Below are 14,697 nucleotides of genomic sequence, written 5' to 3'. Positions count from 1 at the left end.
GGCTGCCTGGTGGAAGAAGGATTGTGGTTTTGTTGTGTGGCGGAAGTGAAAGTGTATCTAGGAACAGGATAAGCATTGAAAATGACGAACAAGCTGTGGATCCACCAAGGCTAGACGAGGTTAAGAACGCTATACGTGAGCTGAAAACCGGTAAAGCTGCTGGGAAGAACGCGATCCCGGTTGAACTTCTCAAACACGGTAGTGAGCAGCTGAAACAAATAATCTACCGCATTATTCTAAGAATATGGGCGGATGAAGAATTGCCTGCTAGTAGCTAGATGAACTCAATTGTCCCATCTACAAGAAAGGGATTTTGCAGACGATATTGATGTAATTGGAATCGATCGTAGATCATGCCTTTTTAGAGGGAGATAGGCATAGTCATCAACTCAGCCAAGACAAAGTACATGGTCGTAGGTAAAGAGAGAGTCTAGCGGTGTTGGTTCCGAGGTGGTGTATTATGGTGACGTGTTTGAAGTGGTCGAAGAATTCATTTATCTTTGTTCACTTGTGACTTGCGACAACGATGTTTCTCGTAAGGTAAAAAGGCATATTGTAGCCAGGAATCAGGAATCAGAATATATTGGCTTAAATGGCACATTCGCCGTATATAGTCGGGGATTTGGGCCTTGCCGTGTGTTTTCATCATTTCGTAAGCGGAAGGAAAGGACAAGGAGGTGTGGGGAAGTAGAATTGAAAGGGTGGAGCAAATATCAACACAAAAACAAAAATAAACAACAGGTAAGTTAAACTCTCAAGTAGTTCAACTTGCCTGCGAATAAACCTAAAGCTCTTTACCACATTGGATGAGAAACTATAGTATGTCTCTGAGTTTCAGTCGTCCAAATATGGTTTCGTCTATATAAAGACGGCCGAAAACTCGAAATCGCAATTGCAATACCGCTGGACAGTTACATATCAGATGATATGATGTTCCGTAGTCGGATTCACAAAGATCACATGAAAAAACTAAAAACTAGTTGCCATGTGATAATTGAGTTTGCAGTGGCCGGTTAAAGCCCTGATCAGCATGCCGCAGTGGAGCTTCGAAAAATGTAGGAGAAATCACTGGGCACGGTTGTTCTAGATACGCCTTTGTTTGGCGACACGTTTGTAGATTTCTCTAGTAATGGCGGTGATCGGAAGAAGCTCAGGACCGTATTTTACCTTTATCCAACTTGTCGAAATTGGCAGGGCGGGCTCAGGACCAACGAAGTCAATCGCTGAACCTGCCCTGGCCAATTCGTCAGCCCATTCATTTCCAGTTTCCGGACACCCAGACAAGGTAGATAGTGTTGGCAATGCTTAGTTCTTTAATTTGGATTCAGCACGCGATCACTAGCTTGGACCTTGATTTGTCTGAGCTAAGGGCCTTGAATGCAGCCTGACTATCGGAGCAGAAGTTTATAACTGTGCCGGACAAACTCAGTTGGAGGGCCGATTGTACCCCGCACATAATCGCAAAGATTTCTGCTTGGAATTCAGTACAGTATCTACCTAGTGAGTGAGATTGTTCCAATCTCATTTCACGACAGTAGACACCTGCATCAGCACGTCCCTCCTTCAGAGAACCGTCAGTGTAACAGACCACTTGCGTTTGTTGTTGTCTTTCCATTGTATACCGTATTATAATTTAAGCCTACACACAAAAAATAATGAAATTTAAGCGCCATGTAAATCAATACGAATGTAAACATACAAAGCTTGCATCAAAAAGTTGATTGAAAATTACATTAAAATCAATGCAATCAATTGGGGCATCAAAAAGCATATAATTTTACACTCGCATTCGTGTAATATTACATGTCATTCGTTTTACAGAAATATTCGAGTAAAAAACATTGAAGTGCATTGGTTTTCCGTTTAATGGAACTGTAGTTTTCAATTCACGTGTGAAATTATAATAAAATTCGTTCAAGAAAGAACGTCAAATCGTGTGTATTTGTGGGGGAACTAATTTTACATTTATATTCATGCTCCAGGTATGTGCATGAAAACAAACTTAAAATTACAAAATATTTTTTTCTTTGTAGAATAAAGATAGCTTAAAAGCCGATTGCAGATACATACAAAAATCTACTAACGAACATTTGACTAAACGTTGAAAAACACAATGGTGGCATACCTAAATGTCGAAAAATCATGGTGTTACAATAAAAAATTGGTCAACTTCTACTTGACTACAAACACTTTATACACAGACTAGCGAAGTGTCTAAAATTGCAGCCAAACGGACTGTCAAAAAGTGCAGCCAAACGAGCATGAGGGTGTTGAGAGGGGAAGTACAAGAGGAAGCCCATGCAAAGCTTATGGGAGCTTCCGTGATGCCAGCTTACATTCATGGTTGCTAGTTTTACTGTTTTTCTCTCCGCAAGTCTGTTATATAATGTGTCTGTATACTTGACGCATTTTTTTATTCGTGCATTAAAAACCTGCGCACCTCTCATTTTAAAAAGCGACTAAAAGAGCCGCCCTGAAGAAGTACTCCAAGATTGGGAGCTACTTGCTGCGACAACACTACGTTCATGTTAACCAAGTCTATAAAAGACATCGAGGCGTTGCCATGCCGATTACTAGCGAAACGAGCAACGTAAGTTGAAGTCAGAACCTTAAACATTCTGGAAGCATGTAAATGAGCAAAGAAAGGAATCCGGGTTGCCTTCAACGATGAGCTATGGAGGACCTATGAGCTCTAGATTACAGGAGATTTGCCAACTATTCTCTGAAAAGTTCGCGAGTGTTTTCTCCAACGAGAAACTGACACCGACCCACGTTTCACGCGCGGCTCTCATTGTACCTCAATCATACCAGTCTTTGAACTCTATCAATATCGACACTAATATGGTACAATTGGCGATTGCAAAATGAAGGCTTCAACCTCGGCAGGCCCAGGTGGTATACCAACTATTATTTTAAAAAAATGCTTTGCCGGTCTAATTGAACCTCTTTGTCATCTGTTTCAATTGTCACTAACAACCGGAGTATTTCCCGAACTCTGGAAATCCTCCTTCATGTTTCCAGTTCACAAAAAAATGTTAAAAAGGTTGTTGACAACTACCGTGGTATTACAACGCTAAGCGCAGTTCCTAAGATATTTGAAATGGCTGTGTTGGAACCCATCTCCAGCCACTGCAAACAGTATATCTCCGAGACTCAGCATGGATTTATGCCGAAACGTTCAACATCTACGAATCTTCTGTCGTTCACAACATATGTGACAGATGCCATGTCGGACGGCTTTCAAACTGACGTTATCTACACGCACCTTTCAGCTGCTTTTGACAAGATTAATCACGCTATTGCAGTGGCAAAGTTGGATAGATTTGGCTTTGGTACTAATATTCTCCGTTAGATGCAATCGTATCTCAGTGAACGTCGTCTAGCAGTCAAGATAGGTGATTGTGTATCCGAAGAGTTCTTTGCTTCATCTGGTATTCCGCAGGGAGCCATCTCGGTCCGTTGATTTTTCTTCTGTATTTCAACGACGTCAACTTTTGTTTAGAAGGACCACGGTTGTCTTTCGACGACGACCTCAAGTTATACCATAGAATCCGGAATACTGATGATGCAGCTTTCCTTCAACGCCAACTGGTAACCTTTGTGGAATGGTGCGAGATCAACCGAATGACCCTAAACCACAAGAAATGTACGGTCATTACGTTCTCGAGGAAAAAAAAACGCCAATTCGATTCGAATACTGTCTAGCTGAATCCATGATTGACAGAGCGAATTGTGTTCGGTTTTTCCTTCGTCGATTGCTTTGGAGCAACCCTCACCAGCTGCCAAGTTACGAAAGCCGGGGTTTGCTTATTGGACTCGATACATTGCAAGTGCGGCGGGTTCTATTCCATGCTATGATGATTTGGGATATTTTGAAAGATCGAATTGATTGCCCCGAGCTTCTCAGTGCGATAAATATGAACGTTCGCCATGGCGCCCTTTGCAATAATTTATTCCTTCGATTACCTCTTCGCCGGACTAACTATGGAGTTAACGGTGCCATCATTGGTTAGTAGCGGACCTTCAACAGAGTGTCATCCGAGTTTGATCTTCATATTCCACGTAGCAGATTACAATTTGACTTTTTAAAAAGATTAAGAAATTATCATTAGGACCACACTGTGTCTGTTGATATTAATTATAAATAATTAAATAAATAAATAACCAAATAAATAAATAAATAAATAAATAAATAAATAAATAAATAAATAAATAAATAAATAAATAAATAAATAAATAAATAAATAAATAAATAAATAAATAAATAAATAAATAAATAAATAAATAAATAAATAAATAAATAAATAAATAAATAAATAAATAAACAAATAAATAAATAAATAAATAAATAAATAAATAAATCAATAAATAAAGATGTATGCGTGTAGCATCATGCCTACTGTTTGATTTTGACATTTACTCTTCAGTTGTGAAAATGGCACCGAAGCAAGAGGAGTAACGAATCAAAATTTGATTCGCGCATCGCGAAAATCCGAACTACACGCACGCCAACTTGGCAACATTGTTGAATGTGACCACGCACGTTTGTCGACAGCCAGGAAAGCTGGATTGGAGAGAATTCGAAAACCGAAGCCCGTAACAACGCCGAAAAGAGTGGCTAACTGATGCATCAAGAACCCCAACCTCTCCGTTCGAGATGTCACAAACAAACTGAGAGTGTCGTCGACAACCTGAGAATATGAACCCTCCCGCCCAATAGAATATTATTCGACAATTGTCAAGCGAAACCTCATGAAGACGCGAAAGACAGTAATCAGCGAGATGCAGTTCAAGGCAAACTGTAAACTTGACACGCTACGACGTTGAATGAAGTGTGTAAATGATTAAACAAGACTTATTGATCGCAAGAATCAATTAATCGATATGAATGTAGCGAATGCGTTGTCTAGATTGGTTTCACAGTCACAGCCAAATCTACCGTTTGATGAATCCGATGATCAACATCTTCTATATTTACTGGATGCTGGTACCATGCAGCTTTCGTGGAGTGAGATTGAAAGTGAAGCCGAGCAAGACGCTGAACTTTGTAATGTCCGCTTATCGTTGATATCAGGCAAATGGGATGACGGTCTTCGTAGGTACGAGTCACAAGCAAAAGACTTGCGATCTTTCGGTGCACTGATTTTTAAAGGTGATCGAATCATACTCCCCCATGTGCTTAGCAATGCAGCACTGATTTCAGCTCATCAAGGACACATGGGTACGGCTACGATGAAGCGTATTCTAAGAGAGTATTTTTGGTGGCCAAATATGAGCAAAGACGTTGAAAAATTCACAAGAAACTGTGAGACATGCCTCTTATTATCACGAAGAAACCCTCCAAGAAATACCACTCAGAAGCAGAGAACTTCCTGAAGATCCCTGGGAAAAATTGCAGATCGATTTTTTTACCGACAAGCAGTTTGGATTTGGAGAATTCCTGGTGATAGTTGACACTTATTCAAGGTACGTACATGTGGTGGAAATGAAAAGCATAGATGTAGACAGCACAAATGAAGCTTTGAATAAAATTTTTGCAACGTGGGGATAACCGCTATCGATCCAAAGCGATAATGGCCCCCCTTTTCAGAGTGACAAGTTCATCAGGCATTGGGAAGATAAGAGAATAAAGGTCAGGAAATCAATCCCGTTAAGCTCACAGTCTAATGACGCAGTTGAGAGGCAGAACAAAGGGATTAAGGAATCTCTGGCAGCTTCTAAACTGGATAACATACATTGGAAAATTGCACTAGACAAACACGTATATATGCACAATAAGGTGCGACCGCTCTCGCGGTTGGGAGTTACACCGTTCGGATTGCTGGTCGGATGGAAATTCCGAGGCTCGTTTCCATTTGTTTGGGAGGCAGAAACAAAAGCAATGTTGGATCGAACTGATATCAGAGAACGCGACGCATTATATAAGCTGGAAAACAAGAAATATGCAGATGTTCGACGAGGTGCGAAGAGCTCAAACATAACAATCGGTGACAGAGCCGTTATGGTTCAGCAAAAACGAAACAAATCTGATCCAAAATTTGGGGTTTATCGATTTTCTGTTATAGCGAGAGATGGAGCGAAGGTAGTTGTCAGAAGTGATAGAGGAGCTCAGTATGCACGTAACGTACAGGACTTAAAAAAGCAGTTGATGCAAAATTCACAAACGATGGTCAGATCGAAGGCACAGTAGAGGAGGTCAGTTGATGTAGAGGATTTGCCACAGGTGCTTCCAGAACGAGCTGGGCAACAAATGGAACAACAAACAAAAAATGACAAGCCTAAGAGAGAAATGAAGAAACCAAGCCGGTTCAAGGATATGGTATTGTACTGTATATTTGAATAAAACTTTTTTATTATCATGGGTACTATACGCCAAGGAGATTTGTTATTTACCTATAAATACAATGACCCTTAAGTTTTTTTGTCCATAACACTTTTTCGAGAGTAGGGGTACTGGGAGATGTAGTGAAAGGATGAAGTATTTGAAATGATCCAAATGATGTGTGCTTAAAAAGCTTATTGGAAGTAAACGATGACGTCACAGAATAATCCCACCTTGTGTAAATCTTGAACGCCAGTCTATATGCTTAGAGTAACCATAAAAATACACAAGACAGTTATATGACTAATTTCAACACGAACGGATGTGTCGCGTAAGTGTTCAAATATCCGAAAATATTTGTGAATTTCCGTGGGAGCGCGAAAATATTCCGAAAGATGGTTTGATATCCATTTACCGGTCACGACAACGTTAATTGAATTAACGATTTAAAACTAGATCTAAAAATTTTAATGGCGGCATTCAAAGTGCATATATTTTCACTGTTCACTTGGAACTTGCAACCAGCTACGTTCCGCATGCTAAAACGGGAGACATAACTGCGCCAGTTGTAGTGACCGGGGGATGGATATCATACCATCTTTCGGAATATTTTCGCGTTCTCCCGGAAATTTACAAATATTTTCGGATATTTGAACACTTACGCGACACATCCGTTCGTATTGAAATTAGTCATATAACTGTCTTGTGTATTTTTATGGTTACTCTAAGCATATAGACTGGCGTTCAAGATTTACACAAGGTGGGATTATTCTGTGACGTCATCATCTACTTTCAATAAGCTTTTTAAGCACATATCATTTGGATCATTTCAAATACTTTATCCTTTCTCTACACTTCCTTAAGGGGGTCCTCTTATATAATTGTGGAAGAAAGTACCTAATGTTTAATATTTTTTTTTTTGAAGCAGTAAAATAACTTTGACATGTGCGCTATTCTACAAAATGTCGTCCAAAATGGTGGCTTTCTTCACACAAGATTTTTCGAATCAGCGGGCATTCGCGTTTTTGAACCAATCAACTTCAGGTTTTGCCCTCCTAAAAGAAGACAACATTCTCAGGCGCCTACAAATCTCAAGATTCGGATCATTAACGATTTTTTAGAACCAGCCAAAGTGGAAAAATGATGCGAAAAAAATGCATGAACTAATGGATCAACCGATGCATGATACTATCAAAGCAGGGAGTTTGATCTAGCACGCCTCTCCTACCAGATCGCGCAAATGCCCCGGGCTATATTGCATTGTTCTTGAAATGTCGTGTTTCGTCGGAATAAAGAAACAAGGAATAATAAAATCGTTCACATACCGTTTGAATCAATTAAACATAGGCAACACTCCCGACTTTAGGCTTTACGGAGCTTGTTGCTTATGTTAAGTTACTTTTCTTACAGTATTTTCAAATTAATTCAACAAACGTCAAATCTAAAAAAAAAAACAAAATCTCGGCAGCCGGCTGTCCAGAGCAATAAACACATGATAACACTTCTGAGAATTGCATATATCGCATCATTTATCAAGATGAATCCAGATTTGTGTAACTCTTTACCCCATCCTACTAACAAAAAGTCCTTCGCGTGGCAAACGTGGAGCTGCAGAGAGGTATACGCTGTCTTTATAACAACGTTTGTTACACTAACATTGCTTTCCTCCCCGATGACTGCAAGCACATGGTCGGCGATGTTTTTGGCATTTCAACGTATAGAACTCTCTACACGTGAACATTGAGAATGAATAGCTACACCCAGGCCCTATTCATTGATTCTCTGTGCAATTTCGCTTGTTCTAGTCAATTAGGGCAACTACGAATTGTACGGTCATTATGCTCAAGCTCATGTACAAATGGCATGAACTTGTAAAATGCTCCGTTTCCTTTCAACCGTTTGAGTCAGACCATTGATTAAACATAACAAACCAACAGCTTCAGTTTGAAGTTATGACTATAGGAATAGGGTGAAAATGGGCTCTGAACCCTATATCATTAATTCGAATGTTGTAATAAGTTATTTCCTGTTTAACAATTCGCCTTTCAAAAATTTTAACTCCCGTGTCGTAATCCCAAATTGAAATCCTTTGATAGCGTTTAATTTCACGTATTCGTGAATGACGGTGCATTAATAATTAGTATTGTGTATGCGTCACATGTGATTTAACAAACCATACCAATGCAAGATCGTTGCGAAAATCACTCGGCGAATAGCTGGGGTGAACCTCCTTCCGCTCGATGCCGTACTCTTCGTGGTTCAACCGTTCATCCTGATCCCGAACATCCCACTCGCCAAGCCGCACCTTCAGATTGCTGTTCGGAGTCCTGGAAGAGAAAAGCACTGGTAAATTCTTCCCCAATGTTATCAATCAACGTCAGCCATATTATACGTAGCGACACAGTGAGCAGCCGTCACGACCCAACGATTGGAGACCAGCGCTCCTCCGCAGCTCAGTTTCTTCGTCAGGAATCCGGTTTTGATAAGGGCCGCCTGCCACGGATGCGAACCGAAGCCGGTTGAGTGGCCACCTACTATTCGGTTGGTTCTCGTGTACAACTCACCGCAACCTGAAGAGAGAAAAAATATTTAAACTTACTTAAAAAAGCAATTAACGTCATACAAGAAGCAACTAGAATCTACATATTTAGGATATTATTTAACAGAAAAAGTGAAAATTTGAAGTGCGATAGTGCCATTGGTTATGCTGGTGCTCGATTTTTCAATCGCGGAATAAGCGTGATAGAGTTGAGATAGTACTCGGTGCTGATTGGTATTAGCAGTGTACTACAACTACAATAGATAAGCTCGGCTTGCCCAGAGGATCATAAAGGCTTAAGTGCATCGAAGGAAAGAAGTACAGGAAAGCGGGTTGCTGTGTAACCAACTCTACTGGGTCTAGCAAAGATTAACATCGTGACGGGGAAATACCATTTTCGATTCCATATCCATCGTCTTCATGCAGGTTGGAACCCTGGTAGCTGTAGATGGAAGAAGGTCGCTGTACCAGTGGACCACTACTACCGGTGCCGCTGAAGATCGATCCCACCGTGGTGGGTCTCGTTCCGAAACTGAACGGTCGATCGCTGTAGATAGCGCTGGCCGTTGGACCATGCTCGCTTTCATCGTGTAGCGTTCCTCCAGTGAAATGATGCTGCGGCGGACGATGATGGTGGCCAAATGGTGTGTTCAAACCGTTTCCCAGCTGATTACTATCGTAACCCCATTCGGGTGGAGTTGTGCTGGTAACAGGATAGTGCTGGTGATACGACGGCTTCGGATTGTAGCTGCCGGGGTTAGAATAGAGCGGCGTTTGTGCCGGTGTCGTCTGGGGTGGACGATTCAAGTGACCACCGGAGTGCGGTGAAGTAGATGAAGATGACGAAGACGATGATGATGACGGATAGAAGTCAAACAGATTGATTATGTCACCTAGACGTGGAGTGAAGTATCGGTTCGAAAAGTTAGGTTGTGAGTAAGTGGTTTCCGGAAGAAATGCAATTTCATGATAATTGTTCATGAATAACAAAAATGGTAGGGAAAAAATGCACAAAATTTACTCCCAAAAGGAAAATTGTACTTAAGGGTGGTCCAACATTATATATATTTATATCTTTGTGATTCGAATCATCTGATCAGTAAGTAGTAGAGTGGTAGTGGAGTCAAGTAGGTCAGTTTTCTTTGGCGAGTTCGTGCGATGGTATTTTTGCGCTGATTTTGACAAACAAGCACTCGTTGGAAAGGTTATACATCTGATAACGTTTTTATGCTTGGCTAAATATTTTTCAAGCTATATTCAATAAGGCGATACTTTTTCGATGTTTTTAAAATCTGGGGTTACGATAGGTCACTATATTCGAGGTTAAATAAAACAATATACACATCTACTATGCTATATTTCACCCTAAGGAGGAAAATTTGGTAAAAACCAAAATTTCTCACTAGGGTGAAAATTTGTTGGTAAAAACCAGTCTTTGTACAGGAGGGCACAAATCCTTATTTCATACTATGTTGCGTTTCGGCTTCGCCTCTTCAGAAACCGACACTAACGTATTGTCGGAATAGATTAGCGCCGGCTTGACGCAAATCCCTTAAAACTAAAACACACTATGTGTTTTAATCAAACGACTGATCAAACGTGATGTCCTGTTCGAGCAGAAGTTCTGTTTATGCCGATGAGACACAAGTAAAGCCGAAACTTGTCTTGGCTTAGCAGGCCTATGCGAAAGCACTACGCTATATTTCACCCTAAGGAGGAAAATTTGGTAAAAACCAAAATTTCTCACTAGGGTGAAAATTTGTTGGTAAAAACCAGTCTTTGTACAGGAGGGCACAAATCCTTATTTCATACTAATCTATTCCGACAATACGTTAGTGTCGGTTTCTGAAGAGGCGAAGCCGAAACGGAACATAGTATGAAATAAGGATTTGTGCCCTCCTGTACAAAGACTGGTTTTTACCAACAAATTTTCACCCTAGTGAGAAATTTTGGTTTTTACCAAATTTTCCTCCTTAGGGTGAAATATAGCATAGTGCTTTCGCATAGGCCTGCTAAGCCAAGACAAGTTTCGGCTTTACTTGTGTCTCATCGGCATAAACAGAACTTCTGCTCGAACGGGACATCACGTTTGATCGGTCGTTTGATTAAAACACATAGTGTGTTTTAGTTTTAAGGGATTTGCGTCAAGCCGGCGCTAATCTATTCCGACAATACGTTAGTGTCGGTTTCTGAAGAGGCGAAGCCGAAACGCAACATAGTATGATACACATCTAGAAAAACAGCACTTCAACATTTATTTGAAGAGTATGAATACGGCAGATTATTTCAAAATTAATACCACAAATAATGAATGCAATCCATTGACGCCATTTAGGTACGTACATGAGGGAGAGGCAAATATAAAAAAATCATGAAACCGCGGAATTTTTTTTTGAAAAAAAAACATGTTTTTCCAGCAATTGCGTCTGATTTCGTATTTACAAATTACTTCTTCGGTGCCCTCGTCGTCGCCAGAGAGTGATCACATTTACGCTTCGGAACATAATTTAATTTATTTTCCTTCTCTTTTTCGATCATGTTTTTTCGATTAACTACTTCAGCAATACCTTAAATTATTGTATTGTTAACTCACGCGAAATATCTGATGCGCTTTCATTGATGACGAGCACTTTTCTTTTCAGATGCAATTGCGTTCTTTACGTTCTCTTCACTTCGTTCTGTCGTTTTTCGCACGAAATTACGCACAATATTCCTGTCAAAATAATTCAAATTTACATTATAGTCGTAACATATAGAGCCCCCAAACGGCTGGCCAATCGTGACCCCATGCGTGCGCTCGTATTTTTTTTTTCAAGAACAGAAATATCAAAAGCCAAGACAATACTCGTATTCAGCATTAATTTTTACGTAAGGAAAAACTCACTTGACATTTTTTTACATTGATTAAATTTACTGTATTGAAGACGAAAGGCAATGCGTTTTCGCAGAACAACACGCGAAAACATAAACGACGCCGTAACTAATACAGCTGATCCACGATAACAGCCGAAATGACAGTAGTCAACAATATTCTCTACGATGTATCTAATTCACAAAACACGAACGACCTCTGCAATAATATAGTAATGATAATGCCCTATACCTATTGTATCCCCATAAATATTTGTCTCCATTCTACTCTACCAACTTGGGGCCAGGTAGACGGAAAATATGTCAGTTACTGAGAAGAATTTTTCTAATTTTGCATTTATATCTAGTTGGATGGTTTAAGAATAATTTTTCATTTAGCCTAATTAAACTTTGGGGTTGGAAATCGTTTGATATTAAGGTGGTAAAAAAGTAGGTGGAAAAAAGGTTTTTCTAATTTTAGTGTTAGTTCAATCTGCCAATTTCCATACAACTATTCGAACAACATTTTCCTAAATTTTCATTCCAAACTATTTTGGTAATTGAGCAGTGAATCTTCAGGAGGCACCTCGGAAAAATTCAGTGTACACCATACCTCAATTTCTCATGGCACAATCGTATTGAAATTTTACACAGTTCTTCTCCACATAATTTCCCAGGTAACTACGGAGATTTCACAAAATTATTATTATTATTTTTACTAGAACTTTTTTAGCGGAAATCGATTCTTTGGCTTTGTTTTCGACGAGGCGTTTCTGGAGATGCAGAGCCATTCACTAAATTTTGGGTATGTTGCAATGAAGATTTGAGCATATATTGTTCAATTGGGGCATTATTATGTGGGAATCGACTCAAACTCTCTGTATAGCCACAGTATTTTTTTTAAGATCTGTCTTTTTTTACCAAATTAATCTAAACCCCAGCACGGTGTTCCTAAAACCGTTATTAACAAAAAAATGACCACAAATTTGTCATACGGCATTCGAAAAATACAGTATCCAAGCATCTTCTCAGTGAATTTCAAAATGATTCATCGGGAGATTCGAGAGTTTTTGCGATTTGAAGTTTTATGATACGTTTCATAAGGCTACCAGCAAACACCCACAAAAAATATTTGTCTACACACCAAAAAAATCTGAATTTTATCGTTGACGTAATTGCAAACATGACACAATTCAACAAACCGTAATTTACGATATGGCGGAACATTACCGTGCTCCGTTTAATTTTACATGAAACGTATACTTTACATGCGCAATAACATAAAATTACACTTCCTACCATTCAGAACAAACGATGCATGTGGAGTAAAATTACACGATTTACGAAATTAAACGTCATGTAAAATTAAAATCAAACGTAAAACTAAGTCATTTTTGATGCTCGTATATGTCAGGCTCAGGAGACGTAAATTTACAGTATTTTTTCTAGGTGTGTACTTATTTAGTATATGGCATTCGAAAGATATAGTAATCAAGTATATCTCCTGTAAGTTTGAAAATATTTCATTGGCGGTATCGAAATTTATAACGGTTTGGATGTGGTATGCGGTCATAGTTCGTCGCTGTTGTGCTATCTTATGACAAGCGCCATTTAGCACATTTCGAGAAAAACGATTTTTAAAGTTTGAGATTGAATATCTTGAAACTTATAAATGGTATATACAATCCAAAGAAGACAATTGATGCTTCTATCTATTCTGCATTAATCTCTCAAATATTACGAAGATCGGTTGACTATGTTGCGAGTTTTTACTATGAATGTAAACAAAAGTCGCATTCACACGTGTCATAGGCGTGTATTGATGACAAAATTTGTATGACGTGTCATAATTGTGCATGGAAAATTTTCCATAGAAAAAAATCATCAATTTTTAACTTTTAATCATATCTTTGCGTTCAAATGGTCTATAAGCAATCGGTGAAATGCATTTTGAAGAAAATGAGTCAGGGAATCTAGATAAAGTTGTTATTTTTGATTACAGTGTTGCGAAATATGCTTTATTTCTAGTTTACGTTGCGTTGCGTTGCGTTGCGTTGTGACGATGATTTTGGCGGATTGCACACTGACTTCATCATGTTTGACTGCTGATTATCTAATAAAAGTTGCTTAGGAAGTGGTAAGTAGGAATTCATACCAATCCGACCCATATTAAAACCTCAACAGCATGATAGCCATCATTGCCGGCCGCCCCCATCTCCATCGTTCACGGGGAAGGATAAAGGATAAGGTAGACGGGAAGTGTTGATGCTCCACCTACTTAACGGAAGGACGACGATTCATCAGACTCTTCCATAGGTGTCGCGGAGTTGGTGGTTTGGAAGGGTATCAGGTCTAGGATTCGCTCCAAGCAAACGATGCGACCTGTAAAGCATGTTTTATTAGGTAGTTGTTTAGTTAGTCTTCGAGTGCACGATCACTCGAAAAAGAGATGATCTTGTTTAGTTTTTGGTTATTTTTAAACTCTGGGCAGCCGGCTACCGAGAGTATACTATGTTCCCTAAACAAAAGCAATTTGAACTCCACACGGCCGACCGTGGGAGTATTGCCTAGAAAAGCTGATCTTATCCGCGTAATGGGCCGGATCACTATTTATTGCAACAGTATTTGGACATAATTCGCTACTTCTTCTCTACGATATATTTATTGGCTTGAAAACTACCGAGTGATAACACATTATACAGGCAAAAATAGCGAGAGATGTTATAAATCAAGGAAAGTATTTCTTATTTTCCATATCGGATTGTTTGTGGAATACAAGTATACGAGCGATAATACCGAACACTGAAGGGAAATATAAAGGATTGTTAACCTGATGCACGGGCTTGTTAGCAATAACGGAGCTTTAAATTAGGTTCATAAAAACAGACGCGGCGAATTTTCAATACGTATTGACCCGTGTTCATAGATACTAGTCAGATTAGTCGTATTGGGGCTAATTTCCGATCAACTATTCATTTTGACGGCA

General features: G+C 39.4%; 1 protein-coding gene across 1 annotated transcript in view; it reads right to left on the bottom strand.

Annotated features, from left to right (window-relative positions):
- Positions 1–14,697, bottom strand: part of LOC131681649 (serine proteinase stubble) — a 63,044-nt gene that overhangs the window by 4,664 nt on the left and 43,683 nt on the right. The window contains exons 3-5 of the mRNA XM_058962575.1: positions 9,254–9,754; positions 8,715–8,892; positions 8,502–8,649 (exon numbers count right to left, since the gene is read on the bottom strand). Coding sequence (XP_058818558.1) covers positions 8,502–8,649; positions 8,715–8,892; positions 9,254–9,754 — 827 coding nt within the window. The remainder of the gene's footprint in view (positions 1–8,501; positions 8,650–8,714; positions 8,893–9,253; positions 9,755–14,697) is intronic.

This window comes from Topomyia yanbarensis, chromosome 2 (assembly GCF_030247195.1).
Source record: "Topomyia yanbarensis strain Yona2022 chromosome 2, ASM3024719v1, whole genome shotgun sequence".
In the NCBI taxonomy this organism is placed as follows: domain Eukaryota; kingdom Metazoa; phylum Arthropoda; class Insecta; order Diptera; family Culicidae; genus Topomyia; species Topomyia yanbarensis.
The sequence above is the reverse complement of the archived record's forward strand: the minus strand, read 5'-3'. Positions and strand labels throughout refer to the sequence as shown.